This window comes from Felis catus, chromosome E2, assembly GCF_018350175.1.
Source record: "Felis catus isolate Fca126 chromosome E2, F.catus_Fca126_mat1.0, whole genome shotgun sequence".
NCBI lineage: Eukaryota > Metazoa > Chordata > Mammalia > Carnivora > Felidae > Felis > Felis catus.
In genome coordinates this window covers 35,152,064-35,167,101 of record NC_058382.1, presented here as the reverse complement: position 1 = coordinate 35,167,101, position 15,038 = coordinate 35,152,064, and the positions used below count along the sequence as shown (strand labels likewise).

The following is a 15,038-nucleotide window of genomic DNA, read 5'->3' as shown; positions in this document are numbered from 1 at the left end:
TAAACAATGTGGCTTATGCTGAATACCTGCTTTCCTTCTGGGAGTCTGGAATCTTGGAATGTGTTCGGTAGAATGCCTGTGTAACTAGCCCTCAGTACGACCATGGGTACTGAGTCTCTAATGAGCTCCCAGGTACACATATTTCACCCATGCTGTCATAATGCGTTACTGGATATTCCAGTGCATCCTGTGCGACTTCGCCCAGATGGACGGGGCTCTGGGAAGCTTGTGTCCAGCTTCCTGCAAACTTCATCACACACACCCTTTTTCCCTTTGCTGTTTTTGCTCTGTATCCTTTTACTGTATTAAAATTTAAACATTAGTATGACTAGATGCTGAGTCCTGTGAGTTCTCTTAGTGAATCATCAAACCTGGGGCTGGTCTTGGGGACCCCTTGAACAAACCGAAATGGAAAGTTTATCACTAGAAGACACAGACTAAGGAAATCTTGAAGGGAGAATGAAAATGATCCCAGAAAGAAATATGGAAACGCAGGACACAAACTAAACAGTAGGAAGGAAAAAAACCCCACAAATATATCAATACTTACATTAAATGTAAACAAATTAAATACAACTGAAAAACTGTCAAACTGAAAAAAAACAAAACCTAACCATACGCTGCTTAAAAGACACATATTTGAAGTATAAAGACACAGAAAGGTTGAAAAAAATGCCATAAAAATAGTAATCAAAAGAGAGAAGCAGACTAGAGATAAAACGGACATTTGACAATAATAAAAGGGTCATTATATCCACAAGAAAAAGACAGATATCTGTCTAAACTGAGAGAAGTAAAAGGAGAACTGGATGAATCTACAGGCATAGTGGAAAACTTTGGTCTATCTCTCTAGATAAATGAGGAGCAGGAAAAAAAAATCAGTAGGAATATAGAAGATCTCAGCAAAGCAAACAGCAAACTTGACCTAACTTCCAGTATCTACCACACACCATGACTTCAGAATACACATCTGGCCAAGTGCATATGGAATGGTTAAGTTGATCTTATGCTGCAGTATAAAGCAAGCGTTAACTTACAAAAGACTGAAATCATTCAGGCTATGTTCTCTGACCCTGGTGGAAAGAATTAAGCTAGAAATCAAAACCAAAAAAGATGAAGAGCTAAATCCTAATATATGTGGAACTAAGCACTGGTCTTCTGAATAACCCATGAGTCAAAGAAGAACTCACAACAGAAATTAGAAATTATTTTGAACACATGGATATGAAAATAAAATACAACAAATAAAAACTTGTGGAACGCATTAAAGCTGTGCTCAGAGGAAATGTATAGCTAAAAACATGCATAAGGGAAGGTTGAAAAATCAATGACCTGGGTACCCAGCTCAAACTGCACAGGCAAGGTTGGGGGGAGTGGGGGTAACAATACAAAATTAAGTCCAAAGAAGGTAGAAGAGTAACTTAACGACCTAGAAAACAACAGTACAAAAGAGGAAACTGACAGAGCCCTAAGTTAGTTCTTTTAAAAGAACTAATACAATTGATCAATTCCTAGCAAGACTAACGAAGAAAGGGAGCATAATTTCTCCATATCAAGAATAAAAACCAAGACATCAATATAAATCCTACAGATGTAAAAAAGATAGTAAAAGGATATTTTGAACATTACACCACTACCTTTGAAAATTCAGATGAAATTGTCAAATTCCTAGAGGAGAAAACAATGTACCAAGAGTAACACAGGAAGAAAATAGCAAGTCTGAATAGTCGTTTATCTCTGAATGACATTAAATGTTGTCATTACAAAGCTTCCCGCACAAATCTCCCACAAAGAATTCCAAATACTTTATGTAGACACTCTACCCTCAAATAAGTAGAGTATAAGTCCTATTCCTTAAGTGAGGCTGTGCATAATGACTCCTTCCCAAAGAGAACAGTATGGAAAGGTGGAAAAAGGAGTAACTTCATAGTGAAGAATCCTGACAAACACTACCCCAGCCGGGTGTTCGAGGTTCTTATCAGTGTGATACGTCATGCTAACAGTATGTGCTCTTGATATGATGTGACCTCTGTGATCCTCCTCAAAACCTATCACTGCAGTCTAACCACAGGAAAAGTTCAGACAGGGTGCCCAGGTGGCTCAGTCTGTTAAGCATCCGACTTCCGCTCAGGTCACGATCTCACGGTGCATGAATTTAAGCCCTGCATCAGGCTTCCCCCTAACAGCGTAAAGCCTGCTTGGGATTTTCTCTCTCTCTGCCCCTCCTCTGCTTGTGCTGTCTCAAAATAAATAAGTAAATAAACTTAAAAACAACAACACATCAGACAAATCCCAACTGAGGGACATTCTACAAATTACCTGACCAGCACTCCACAGAACCACCATGGTCCTCAAAAACAAGGAAAGTCTAATAAACTGTCACAGCCAAGAGCAGACTAATTAGATATGATACTAAATGCAATGTGGTAAACTGGATGGACATTAGGGGGAAGGAAGGCAATATGAATAAAGTACCGGCAGTGCGTCTCTGTTTACCAATGTGTAAGAGGACAAAAATCCTTACCTGTTATAATGAAAAGTCAATAAATAATGTCTTAATTTTTTTTAAATCAAGAAAATAAGCTTAAGACTATTATTTAAAAACACAGGGGTAAATCTTGAGGATACTATTTTTATTTTCTTTTTAGTGAGAGAGCAGGCGAGCAGGGGAGAGGGGCAGGAGAGAGAATCCCAAGCAGGTTCCACGCTCAGCTTGGAGCCCAATATGGGCCTTGATCCCATGAGACTGGGATCACGACCTCAGCCAAAATCGAGAGACCGAGCCTCAGCTGACTGAGCCAACCAGGCGTCCCTTTAACTATTTAAAAAGTGGACAGACCAGTGATCAGAAACCCCGATCCTTAAGTAGTCAGTAGTAACCAATCCTTAAGCTTTCAACATATTGGGGGGGTGGGGGGAGACACTGCTCACTTTGGGCAGTTTCAAAAATGAAACCAGCGGCCTGACGACCTAAGATAAATTTAGTTTCACAATGGGGGCGAAGGCTAAAAAAACACTTCAGAGCACTGAGACCCGAGACCCGCCGATACAACTCCTTAAAGCGTAGGGCCGGGCTTCCCCCTAAAACGACAAATCCCGCGGGGCAGCGCGCCCGCGACGCGGAGCCCCAAGGCCGCGAGGCACACTGGGAATTGTAGTCTTTCTCGGGGTATCTGTCCCCAAATGCTTACCTGAGGAATCGTGTGGTCAGTCTCGGCACCTCCGCTCCGCTCCAGGAAGAAAGCCCCGAGGCGAGGCATGGGGGTCTCTGTGCGCACCGGGAGCTTCTCGTGGGACATCAGGATGTCGTCCAGCGACAGAAAGTTCTCCTCAGGCCCGAGTGCACCCGACTCCACCCGGAAATAAGCCTCGGACATGGCGGCGGCGGCGGCTTCAACTTCTCCGCTTCCACTCGTGTGAGGCTAGGAGTCCGGGATGTAAAAAGCAGGAGAAAGCGGAGGCAGGCCCGGGTTGTGAAGGGTAAGGAGGTCGCTGCGACAGCTAGCCAGAATTGAAACTTTTCCCGCGCCGGGGACGCGCCAGACTGGAGCAGTCGATCCAGGAGGCCGGCCCAGGCAGAAGCAATAGACAGTCTGCGGACTTGGTCCCACGTGATCAGGGGCGGGGCGCATTAGGAACCGCGCTCGAGATTTCCACCTGCAGGGTGTAAGCTGGATGTGGGCACCTTAACAAGGAGCTGGAAATGCCCGTTGAAGTTGTTGGATGCATCTGTACTAGATTGTGTTCATGTGGCGCTTTATATGTTTATATGAAATTAAAAACGCTTTGCAACACGTTTGGGGGCTTATAAAAAGACATTACTGTGGCCTCCGTCTCAGGCCTGATCAAGTCAGACCTGTTTACTGTAGTTTTGTCACTGTATCTGTTAATCTTCGTGCTTGAAAGAAACATGAAAACAAAACCTCCAGCACTAGCCCCAGATAGTTATGGACTATTTGTAGTATTTGGCGTTGATAAGGGAAGGAGGAGGAGGAGCACTAGACTACCCCTGGCTCCCAAAGGTCCTGAGTTTACTTCAGGGCCTTACCATCGACTGGCAGTCTCCTTTCGTGGCTCTTAATTTAAATCCTTAAAAGAGGAAATCTAATTGGCTCAGTTTGTCTTTTTGAACAAGGTCACAACAGTCATACGTTGCCAGCCACCCTATAGATTGGATGGGTGCCTGTTGCTTGTGTAGTTGTGGGAGAGGGGTAGGGAAGGGATCATGGTTATGGGAAAACTAATGAAGAGAAACCTCTCTAGAATGGAGTCGGGAGGTTCAGCAGGGGTAGCTCTCATGCCCTTACCACTCTTTGTTAATTGCAAATCCAACAGGGAAAGAGGGAACTTGCACCCGGATACAATTTTACCACCTGGGCAAGAGGAAGAAAGGCTTTCCTCCAAAGGTCCAGCCATGAGAAGCCACTATACTTTGAACTCCTACTATTTTACTCCAGTGAGTTTCTTGTTCTAACAGTCTTCCCAACTCCCCTACCTCCTCTGTAGAAGAACCAACTCTCCTTTGTTCTCTGGACTTGTCTATGGTTTTGCTGTAGTTTTCTTGCCCTGGATGGCAATTCTCTGCTATTCCCGGATAAACCTATTTTTGCTAGTAAAGTAACTGGCAGTTTTATTTTTAATATAAACAGTTACATGTTACCAGATTTGGGGGTGCTATTCAATCATGGCTATGAGTGGTGGAGAGTGTTGAGAAATACGGTGTAGGACTTCATACAGAAGGGTCTTTTCTGGGGTTAGAGCTATGAGCAAAGGGTTCATGGGAAGGAGATGTGTATCAGTCCATCTTTCTTATTCCCTGCTTTTTAGGATACTGTGACATCTATCCCTTGTAGGGTGGGCTAATTCCTAGAGTAACAAACAACTTGCCTGTGAACACACCTTACATTAACCAAACAATCGAAAGCCTATACCCCCAACCACCTCCTTTAACTCTCACACACCAAGCCAACAGTTACCCTGCCTTAAATCACCCCGGGGCCACATACTGGATAATGAGAGACCACCCTTATAGCCCAGAGTCCACTAACATTCAAAGTACCCCATCCTAAGCTCACTCAAATTTGCCTGCTATGCCTCACCCATTCCTTCCCACAGAAACCACAATAGAGGCTCTGGGTCATGTTCTCCTCTCCTTTTGCTTCCTTACTGACCCTGTGCGGCTTTGGATGGAACGATGTACTTCCTTCTCTTGGGAACTGGGAGCAATAAGACTTCTTTCAATGGCACTGACCACTCTGTCATTACTCAGTCACCCTTCCAAATGAAATCCTGGTGTAATCAAAACAAGAGGCCATGGGGGAATCAGGGCCAAACTGTGGAAAGCCTTGGGTGCTAATGAGTTGAGGCTATTCCACAGGAAATAGGAGAAGAAAATGTAAGATTTTTTTTTTTTAGCATGTGATAACATAAATCTGAGCTTTAAGAAGAGAATTCTGGTAGTGGGGAGAAGAAGGGAGAGATTAGATGCAGGGAGGCCAGTTTGGAAGCTGTTCAGTGGGCAATTCCTAGCAACTAATTGGAAAGAGAAAGGGAAGGGTAGAGAGAGGTCAAAGATAATTTAAGCTTTTTACCTGGTTGACCAGGTGGATGGAGATGTCACTAACAGATAGATATACAGAGCACAGGAATATGGGCAATTTGGGGTAAAAGATGAGTTTGGTCTGGTACTCACGGAGTCCAGGAGCCACTAGACAGGTCTGCAGCTCTGTGGAGACACCAGTCTTGAACCTTTAGTTAGGCATCTATGGAGAGGTAGTTGCAGGAGAGTCCTTTCCTTTATCATATTTGAAATGTTCAGTTTGCTGCACTATCCGATATAAAAGTAAACATAAATCATAGTCAAAATTTATATTTTGTTGAAATGGCTGTAGGGTCTGGATACAGTCAGGAATAGAAATGTGTTCATTTGTCTAATTGAAGGCAGTGAGGGTACTTTACTGACAAGGTGCAGTAAAGCTGTTTTTATGTTGAAACAGTTAAGATGGATCCTTAATAACATCGGTGCCAAGAAAGGCATTATTTTTGTGCAGAGACCATTGGCTCTAACCCTAAACACCGCAGCTATTTTAATAGTAAAGTAACAGGCCAGTGTTTAAGATAAAATCAGATTACTTTGTTTTTCTTCTGTGATGTCTTGGCTCACCATGAAACTTATTCACTGCTTGTATACTTTTGCTCTCTTTAATCTGCCCTCTTGAACTCTCGAGTGAGCCAGAAAAAGTGAAATTAAAGTTTGAGCTTCTGATGCTAAACAATTGCATTAATTCATCTGACAAAAGTGGTACATAATTTATCCAGTATAGACCTGGTTGTAGCCTAAATTTTAAGAGCCAGGAATGTTCCTTTTCTCATGAAATCTTGGGTTCCTTACCACCCAGCCAATCAATCTATGTACCAGAAGTGCACTAGACAGAATTTCAGCATATTTATGATATTCAGAGTGCGTTCAGTATGTTTACAAAATATAGAACTTCAGGATTCCAAAGGTGTCTGCTGGATCCCTGAAAAAAAAAAACACTAATTTTCCCAGTGCAATCATTTCAAGATTGCAGCACTGTGGCACACACACAGACTTCAGATAAGCAAAACCACAAAACAGCTTTAAATCTGTTCTTTTGAATACTGGTGCTTTCTAAATTTCTTCCACTGAGTGGGGAGGCTGTGATGTAAGTGACAGAACTCCAGATCCGGGGGATGGGGGAGGATCTTTGGGGGAATAAAAGGAAAAAAAAAAACAAACCAAAAAACCAGAAATGTGTTGGACTCCATCCTTCCAGTTGCTTCCTAGGCCAAAAGTTTTAGGGTTTTTCTTGATTCCCCTCCCCTTACCTTCTATAACTGTTCCATCAGCAAATGTTTGCTCTGCCTTCATAATATTTTATTTTTTTTATGTTTACTTTAGAGAGAGAGCGCGCGTGCAAGTGAACGAGTGAGCATGAGCGGGGGAGGGGCAGAGAGCGAGGGAGACACAGAATCCGAAGCAGGCTCCAGGCTCTGAGCTGTCAGCACAGAGCCCGACGTGGGCCTTGAACCCATGAACTGCGAGATCATGACCTGAGCCGAAGTCAGACGCTTACCTGACTGAGCTACCCAGGTGCCCCTGCCTTCATCATATTTCCAGAATTTGATTATTTCTCATCACTGTGGTCCAAACCAACATTATCTCTTGCTTGGACTTTTGTAATAGCTGCCCGTCCAGTCTTGCTTCAGCCCACGACCTCCTTATTGTTCTTTGAGAGCCCCAGACACACTCATTTCTTAGGGCCTTGCACTGTCTTTTCCCACTTCCTGGATTGCCTTTCTGTTGGATTTCCACATGGGTGGTCCCTTTAGTCTTTATTTAAGAGTCATCTTCTCATTCAGGCCTTCCCTCACTGCCCTATCCAAAATCTTAGCCCTCCCCAACTGACAGCTGATACCCCCCTCCTTTTTTTCCCTCAGCATTTATCACTCTCTTATGTACTATTTGTTTTACCTTTTTAACTTGTTTGTTGTCTGTCACCCCTACTTGAATATTAGCTTCATGAAGACAGGGATTCTTTTTGGTGTATTTTTCATGACTCTATCCCCACTACCTCGTGCATGTCAGGCACTTCCTAAATATTTGCTGAATGAATTAGTGGTTCTTTACTTATAGCAGTGATATTATTTTCCTTTAAAACATTAACCAAAAAACAATTTCAAGTAAATAATAGTACGAGTGGTGTGCACATATTACAACAGTCACAAAGGGTAGTGGTGAAACACTGAAAACACTGAATTAAAGTGGTACAAAATGGGGGCGCCTGGGTGGCCTAGTTGGTTAAGCATCTAACTTCGGCTCAGGTCATGATCTCACAGTTCATGGGTTCAAGCCCACGTCGGGCTCTGTGCTGACAGCTCAGAGCCTGGCCCCTGCTTCAGGTTCTGTGTCTCCCCCTCTCTCTGCCCCACCCCTGCTCATGCTTGCTCTCACTTGCTCTCTCTCTCTCTCTCAAAAATAAATAAACATTAAAAAAAATGAAGTGGTACGAAATAGTTTGCCAACGTACAGGCTAGGTCACATAATCTTCTAGAGCCGTGAACTTGTCATTGATAATACTCTGAAGAAAACTCACTGATTGGGCTCCACTAATTTAAAGTTGTTGAAGTTTTGGTAGAATTATACTGAATTTGGCAACTCTTTCTGCCCATGGATCCTGTTCCCTTGCTTTCATAAAAACACCTTTTTGCACTGGGGGAAAAAAAAAGAACTATACTGAATTTTACCTTCCCACCCACTGTAAATATGGAATGTTTAAGCAAAAGGAGCGAACAGGATGTAAAATGGCTTAGTCCCCTACCCACAGAACATTTTCAGCAGCCATTTATATTCAGCTGCTGTGTTCCTTCCAGAATCCAACAGGCCTGGGTAGAGTCCGACTTGCACCACTTCAGTTGGCTTTGTGACCTCGGGGGGACTTATCTGTCTGAAGCTTAGCTTCAGCACCTATAAAATGGGGACAATAATGGTAGGAGTGTAACAAAAGGGCCAATATAGGCAGAGCTTTTAGCTCAGGGCCTGACCCATACATAGCAAGGGCTCAATAAATTCAGATACGTTAATTCACTGCTGTGTCCTCCGCACCTCAAATAATACCTGGCATGTAGCAAGCACTCCGTGAACATTTGTGAAATAAACATCATCATTCATTATTATCGTTGTCGATCTAGGCTTGGCCACACTTGCTGCCCCCCCCCCAACAATTCGCATTTCCAAATGGACTTGAAGGCGATAGATCAGTATTCTTCAACTTTTTCCTGCAAAGATTCAGATAGAACTTCTTTCTTCTGAATTCAAATGATTAAAGTGGTTTTTTTTTTGTATTTTAAAATTACAGTACTATGTTTGAAATTTTATTATGTAAGGTTAATGGATTTAAATCACTGGAGTTCATTTTTACATAATTTAAATGTTCTTTTGGTTGAGCTATTTCTTGAGGACTGCTCCAAAACGCCTTCAATGAGATCAAAATAAATTGATAGGCATAATGCAACCTTATGTGTGGGTAGTGCCGATTTTAGATTCTTCCCACAGTCTTCAGCAGTACGAGGAGATTGTAAACCCATCTCATATATCCAGAGAGACTCAGTGTATGCATCGCCCTCATAAACTTGGCAAAGGAGCAGTGATCACATCATTATAATCGAGGTACTTGTTTGATCCAACTTTTCTTTTTCTGTGTTCCCAGCTCCATAAAAATACCCCTTCTTCACATTCCTATATTTTCATCTTCTTTTTTGGGTAGTCTTTATTTATTTTAATCCATGATCTGATAGCCAGAGCTTCCCTCAGTCCGAGGTGGGCGGAGTGGCAAGTAAATTCATTAGTTTGAGAAGAGTATGGGGGAAGAAGAGGGATCATTTATTCATCAAGATGCTCAGATGCCTATTAGGTGCCCCGGGGCTCCCGGTGTGGACATGAAGAAGAATACGATGGGTTGCTGCCCAGTGGAGGAAATAGTAACATGAGGTAATAAAAGCTCGGATAGAGCCATGTCTGATGTGTTCCGGAAGCTCAGAACGAGTGGTGACTTCCCACCTGGACAGAATAGGGGTTTACAAAGGCTTTACAGAGGAAGGTGCAGAAGAATGGGGCCTTTGGGTGTGAAGAGGACTTTTTCAGCAGGTCCACAAATGTGGGGGCGGGAGGGGAGGAGTCATTCCAGACCCAAGCATCCACTGTGAGCAAAGAGGTGGGACTGTCAAAGTTCCAGATGAAATTTCTCTCCTTCAAACCGGCCCCTCCTTCTGCCTTCTGTATGCCAGTTAATGGCTGCACTATTCACCTGATTACCTGTATCTATCTGGCAGGTAACAGGAAAATTCCGTTCAAAATGGCTTCAACAACAGGGGATTTCTAGATGAGATAACTGGGGAGTCCAGGACTTCATGGTCAGTTGATTCAGCAGCCCAAAGGTGTCTCTGGGGATCTAACTTTGTTTTGCTGCGCACATGGTCGGCTCTAGTCTATGGCTCATCCACGGGGGTCACTAGATGTTTGCCAGCTAATCTGGGTCTACGGGATTCCTTGGTCTTTTCCGGGGGCAGGGAAGGGAGAGCATTCAGTCTCAGCCTTCCAGTAGAGAGTTCTGACATTCACCCTTACTGGCAAGTTTAGACCACATGCTCACTCCTGAACCAAAACGATAGCCAGAGCAATGGAATGTGTTAATTAATGTAAGTCGGTCAAATCCCACCACCAATGTTACGTTAGGGTGAGCTTCACCAAAGCATGTGGGCTGCACAATGGGAAAGATTGGGGGTCAATTCTGGAGTGACGGTCTGGGTATTTTTAGGATGGGGAAAGCTGGGTAGAAAACAAATAAATGTCCACTACAATCACTACCCAGTTAGGAACGTGGGAGAATTCAGTCTTGCTTCCCTCTCACTTCCCTATGTCCAACTGGTCAATACACACTGCTGATTCTATCTTCTTCTTCTTTAATGTTTTATTTATTTTTGAGACAATGCAAGCAGGGGAGGGGCAGAGAGAGGGGAAGAGAGGATCCAAAGCAGGCTCTGCACTGACAGCGGTGAACCCGATGTGGGACTCGAACTCACCAACTGTGAGATCATGACCTGAACCACAGTCGGACACACAACCTACCAAGCCATCCAGGTGCCCCTGCTAATTCTACCTTTTTATCATTCTTTTGTCTGTCCATTCTTTTGCCTCTGTTTGAGCGCTCATCATTTTTCACCCATACTCTTAAAATCCCTCCTGACTGGGTTTTCTCTGTCTCTGCTCTCTCTTTGCTCCAAAGTTCCTTTGTACTTGTCTTGCAGTGATCTTCCTGTTATTCCCCAGCTTACAACCCAAATCACCCCCATGGGTTAAATAATAAACTCTAAACTCCTTGGTAAGTCTTAAATGGCTTCCAAGAACTGTGTTATTAGCTTGCTAGGGCCACCATAACAAAATACTGCAGACTGGTAGCTAAACAATGGAAAATTTTCTCATAGTTCTTCAGGCTGAAAGTCTAAGATCAAGGTGTTAGCAGGGATGGTTTCTCCTGAGGCCCCTCTCTCCTTGGCTTGCAGATGGCCACCCTCTTGCCATGGCCTCACATGGCCTTTCCTCTGTGCACGCACATCCTTGGGTCGCTTCCTCTTACAAGGACACCAGTACCATTGGATCACGACCCTACCCTTAGGACCTCATTTAACCTTAAAGGCCAGGGCTTGCTTGCATAGCACAGAGTAAAACTGGAAGGAAGTCAGAAAGATTAGCACGGACCCTGCACATGGATGACGTGAATTTGTGAAGCATTCCATAGTTCTCATAGGACCGCTCCACAGGTTACATGCTAATCACAAAGAGGAAAATGAACTCTTACAATGGAGAGATCTACTTGTCACCACTATATGGAAGTGATCAAGCCTGGCACACTAACGTGGGGCAGCCTCTGTGCCTGTAAGATATCATGCGGTCTGTGTGCTGACTCAGTTATGATTCCAACCTGAATCCAATCAAGCCTCTAGACTTCACAGGAAATATGGGAATTGGGGGGAGGGGAGTGGTGAGAAAGAGTTAAATGACAACAAGAGGAAACACGTAGATAAAATCAGAATATGGGCCATTCTACAAGGGCACCACTAATAAAACACTGTTTGGGAGAATCTGGTACCTGACTGTAAGACATATTTTTTATATCCTCAGACAGACAAGATGGTGCTTCATAATCCACTCAGGTGTACAAAACGCTCTCTAAGACTCTCAAGGGCATGCTTTATAGCTCCTTTCAGCTAGACAGCATGCTTCTGATACAGGTATACCTCGTTTCATTGTGCTTTACAGAGATTGCGTTTTTTTAAATTTTTTCTTTTTGCAAATTGAAGGTTTGTGGCAACTCTGCATAGAACAAGGGTATTGGTGCCATTTTCCCAACAGCATTTGCGCAGTTCACATCTCTGTGTCACATAATGGTCATTATCACAACATTTCAAAAGTTTTCATTATTATTATATTTATATATAATATTTATATTATATATATTATATATTACATATAATATATTACATATAATATATTACATATAATATATAATATAATATATAATATATAATAATATAATATTTATATATAATATTATTATATTTGTTATGGTGACCTGTGATCAGTGAGTATGACTTGCTGAGAACTCAGATTGACAGCATTTTTTAACAATATTTTTAAATTAAGTGGTACAGTTTTTTTTCGACAGTGCTATTGCACATTTAATGGACTACAGTATAGTGTAATGTGAATTTTATATGCACTGCGAAACCAAAAAATCCATTTGACTCGCTCTCTTGGCGTGGTCTGGAACGGAACCTGTAGTACCTCTGAGGTATGCTGGTACTCCTTAGGATGTAGTCCAACAGAAGCTTCGCAAGGAGCCCAGGGTGAGCAAAGGCCTAACTCAAAGGGCCTGATCCTCATGTCCTAATGGGATGAGATTTTGCAGAAGTCTTGGAAAGGGGTGTGTGTATTTTGCAAGTGAGAGAAAAGCAAATAATTTGTGGCTGGAGGGCACAAAGGTCTCATGGCAATTTTTAAGACATAGCTTCAAATTCTTTAAATCTGGATGGGCTCTGTGACTAGTTTGAACAATCCAGCATGGAGGACATGACGCTGTGTGATTTCCGAAGCTAGGTCATAAAAAGTAATGCAGCCTCTGTCTTGTTTACCTAAATACGTGCTCCCAGATTGATGGGCCATTAGATCAGAACCTGAACACCCTGAGGCCACCACGCTAGACAGGCTACATGGACATGCTCTGGTGGGCGATCCCAGCTGAGCTCAGCCTTCCAGCCATCCCAACCAAGGTGCTCTGCAGACATGACAGTGAAGCCAACTCGGCCCCTGTGCCCAGTCCATCTGCCACCTGAATACCAGCAAGCGATTTCTGTCAGAGTTCTGTGAAACAACAATTGTCTGACTGGCCCCTGCCTGAATTCATGATTCACAAAATCAGGAGATACAAATAGTTGTTTTTAGGGCTCCTGGCTGGTTCAGTCTGTAGAGCATGCAACTCTTTTTTTTTTTTTTTTTTTTTTAAATTTTTTTTTTTCAACGTTTATTTATTTTTGGGACAGAGAGAGACAGAGCTTGAACGGGGGAGGGGCAGAGAGAGAGGGAGACACAGAATCGGAAACAGGCTCCAGGCTCTGAGCCATCAGCCCAGAGCCTGACGCGGGGCTCGAACTCCCGGACCGCGAGATCGTGACCTGGCTGAAGTCGGACGCTTAACCGACTGCGCCACCCAGGCGCCCCGAGCATGCAACTCTTAATCTCAGGGTTGTGAGTTCAAGCCCCACGTTGGGTATAGAGATTACTTAAAAATAAGATCTTTTAAAAATTTTAAAGAGAAATAGTTGTTTCAAGCTACTGAAGTTATAGAATATTTAAAAAAGTTGTATGTGGACAGCTTTGGCTCTTCAAAAAGTCATTGTCACATAGAGGGGAAAGATGGGTATGTTTGAAGGGCTCTAGCAGCCAAATGCAATAAGTCATCCCTGATGGCACACACTTTGGGGACAACTGGGGAGACATGAACATGGACTACTAGATAATAGTTTTAGGAAATTATTGTTAATTTTGTTAGATACAATAGTGGTATTGTGGTTATGTAGAAAAATGTCTTGGGGCGCCTGGGTGGCGCAGTCGGTTAATCGTCCGACTTCAGCCAGGTCACGATCTCACGGTCCGTGGGTTCGAGCCCCGCGTCAGGCTCTGGGCTGATGGCTCGGAGCCTGGAGCCTGCTTCCGATCCTGTGTCTCCCGCTCTCTCTGACCCTCCCCCGTTCATGCTCTGTCTCTCTCTGTCCCAAAAATAAATAAAAACGTTGAAAAAAGAAAAATGTCTTTATTTCTAGGAGATAATTCCTAAAGTAATTATAGATCAAGTATCATTATGATTGCAATCTACTATACAATGCATCAGCAAAACACACACACACACACACACACACACACACACGTGCACACACGCACACAGTGAATATAGCAAAAGGTTAACAATTGCTTGAATCTAGGTACGAGATATAGGTTGGTTGTTCATTATACAACCCTTTTAACTTTTCTGTAAGTGAAAATTCTGTAATAAAAAGCTGAGAAAAAATATCAGGGAAAACTAACTTATGAATCCGAGTACGTGGCAGAATAATTAGCACAGGTAGGTATCCAATAAATGTTGGATGAAGTACTTAGGATTGTCAAATTCATCGAGACAGCAAGTCAAATGTCATCGAGACAGCAAGTACTTAGGATTGTCAAATTCATCGAGACAGCAAGCCAGGGGCTGAGGGGAGGGGAGAATGGGGAGTTAATGTTTAATGGGGACAGAGTTTCAATTTGGAAAGATAAAAAAAGTTCTAGAGATGGATGGTGGTGGTGGTACAACAGTGTGAATGTACTTAATGCCACTGACTGTACTATTTATTTGAGAGAGAGCATGCATGGGGGGGGGGGTAGGAAAAGGAGAGAGAGAGAGAAAGAGGGAGAGGGAGAAGACACTTAACCGACTGAGCCACCGAGGTGCCCCTAAGCAAAGTTTAAACTCATCTTAAAAGTCAGCAGCTATGACAACAAAATCCTTTTTTTATCTATCAGATTGGCAAAGATTTTATTTTTTTCTTTTCTTTTTTCTTTCTTTCTTTTTTTTTTTTACAGATTGGCAAAGATTTTAAAAATTTGAGAAGACAGGTGTGCCTCCACGACTCACTTGGTTAAGCATCTGACGCTTGGTTTTGTCTCAGGTCATGATCTCACGGTTCATGAGTTCGAGCCCCAAGTCAAGTCCTGCATTGGGCTCCTCACTGACAGTGTGGAGCCTACTTGGGATTCTCTCTCTCCCTCTCTCTCTGCTTCTCCCCCACTTGCACTCTTGCTCTCTCTCAAAATATAAAAACTTAAAAATATATATTTTTGAGAAGACCTTGTGTTGAATATGACTGTAAATTGGTTCAACCTCTTGGGAGAGCAATTCAGCCACTATCAAGATACAAAGTGAACA

At 43.0% G+C, this 15,038-nt stretch overlaps 1 protein-coding gene and 1 pseudogene across 4 annotated transcripts in view; one reads left to right on the top strand and one right to left on the bottom strand.

The window, feature by feature from the left end:
* GINS3 (GINS complex subunit 3) overlaps window positions 1-15,038 on the bottom strand; it is a 93,245-nt gene that overhangs the window by 4,610 nt on the left and 73,597 nt on the right. For all 4 annotated transcript variants that reach the window (XM_045046685.1, XM_045046683.1, XM_045046682.1 and 1 more), the window contains 2 exons: window positions 5,693-5,827; window positions 3,192-3,657 (listed from right to left, as the gene is read on the bottom strand). In XM_045046685.1, the coding sequence (XP_044902620.1) occupies window positions 3,192-3,377 (186 nt within the window). In that variant the 5' untranslated portion in view covers window positions 3,378-3,657; window positions 5,693-5,827. The remainder of the gene's footprint in view (window positions 1-3,191; window positions 3,658-5,692; window positions 5,828-15,038) is intronic.
* On the top strand, window positions 11,222-11,322 carry LOC111558193 (annotated as a pseudogene).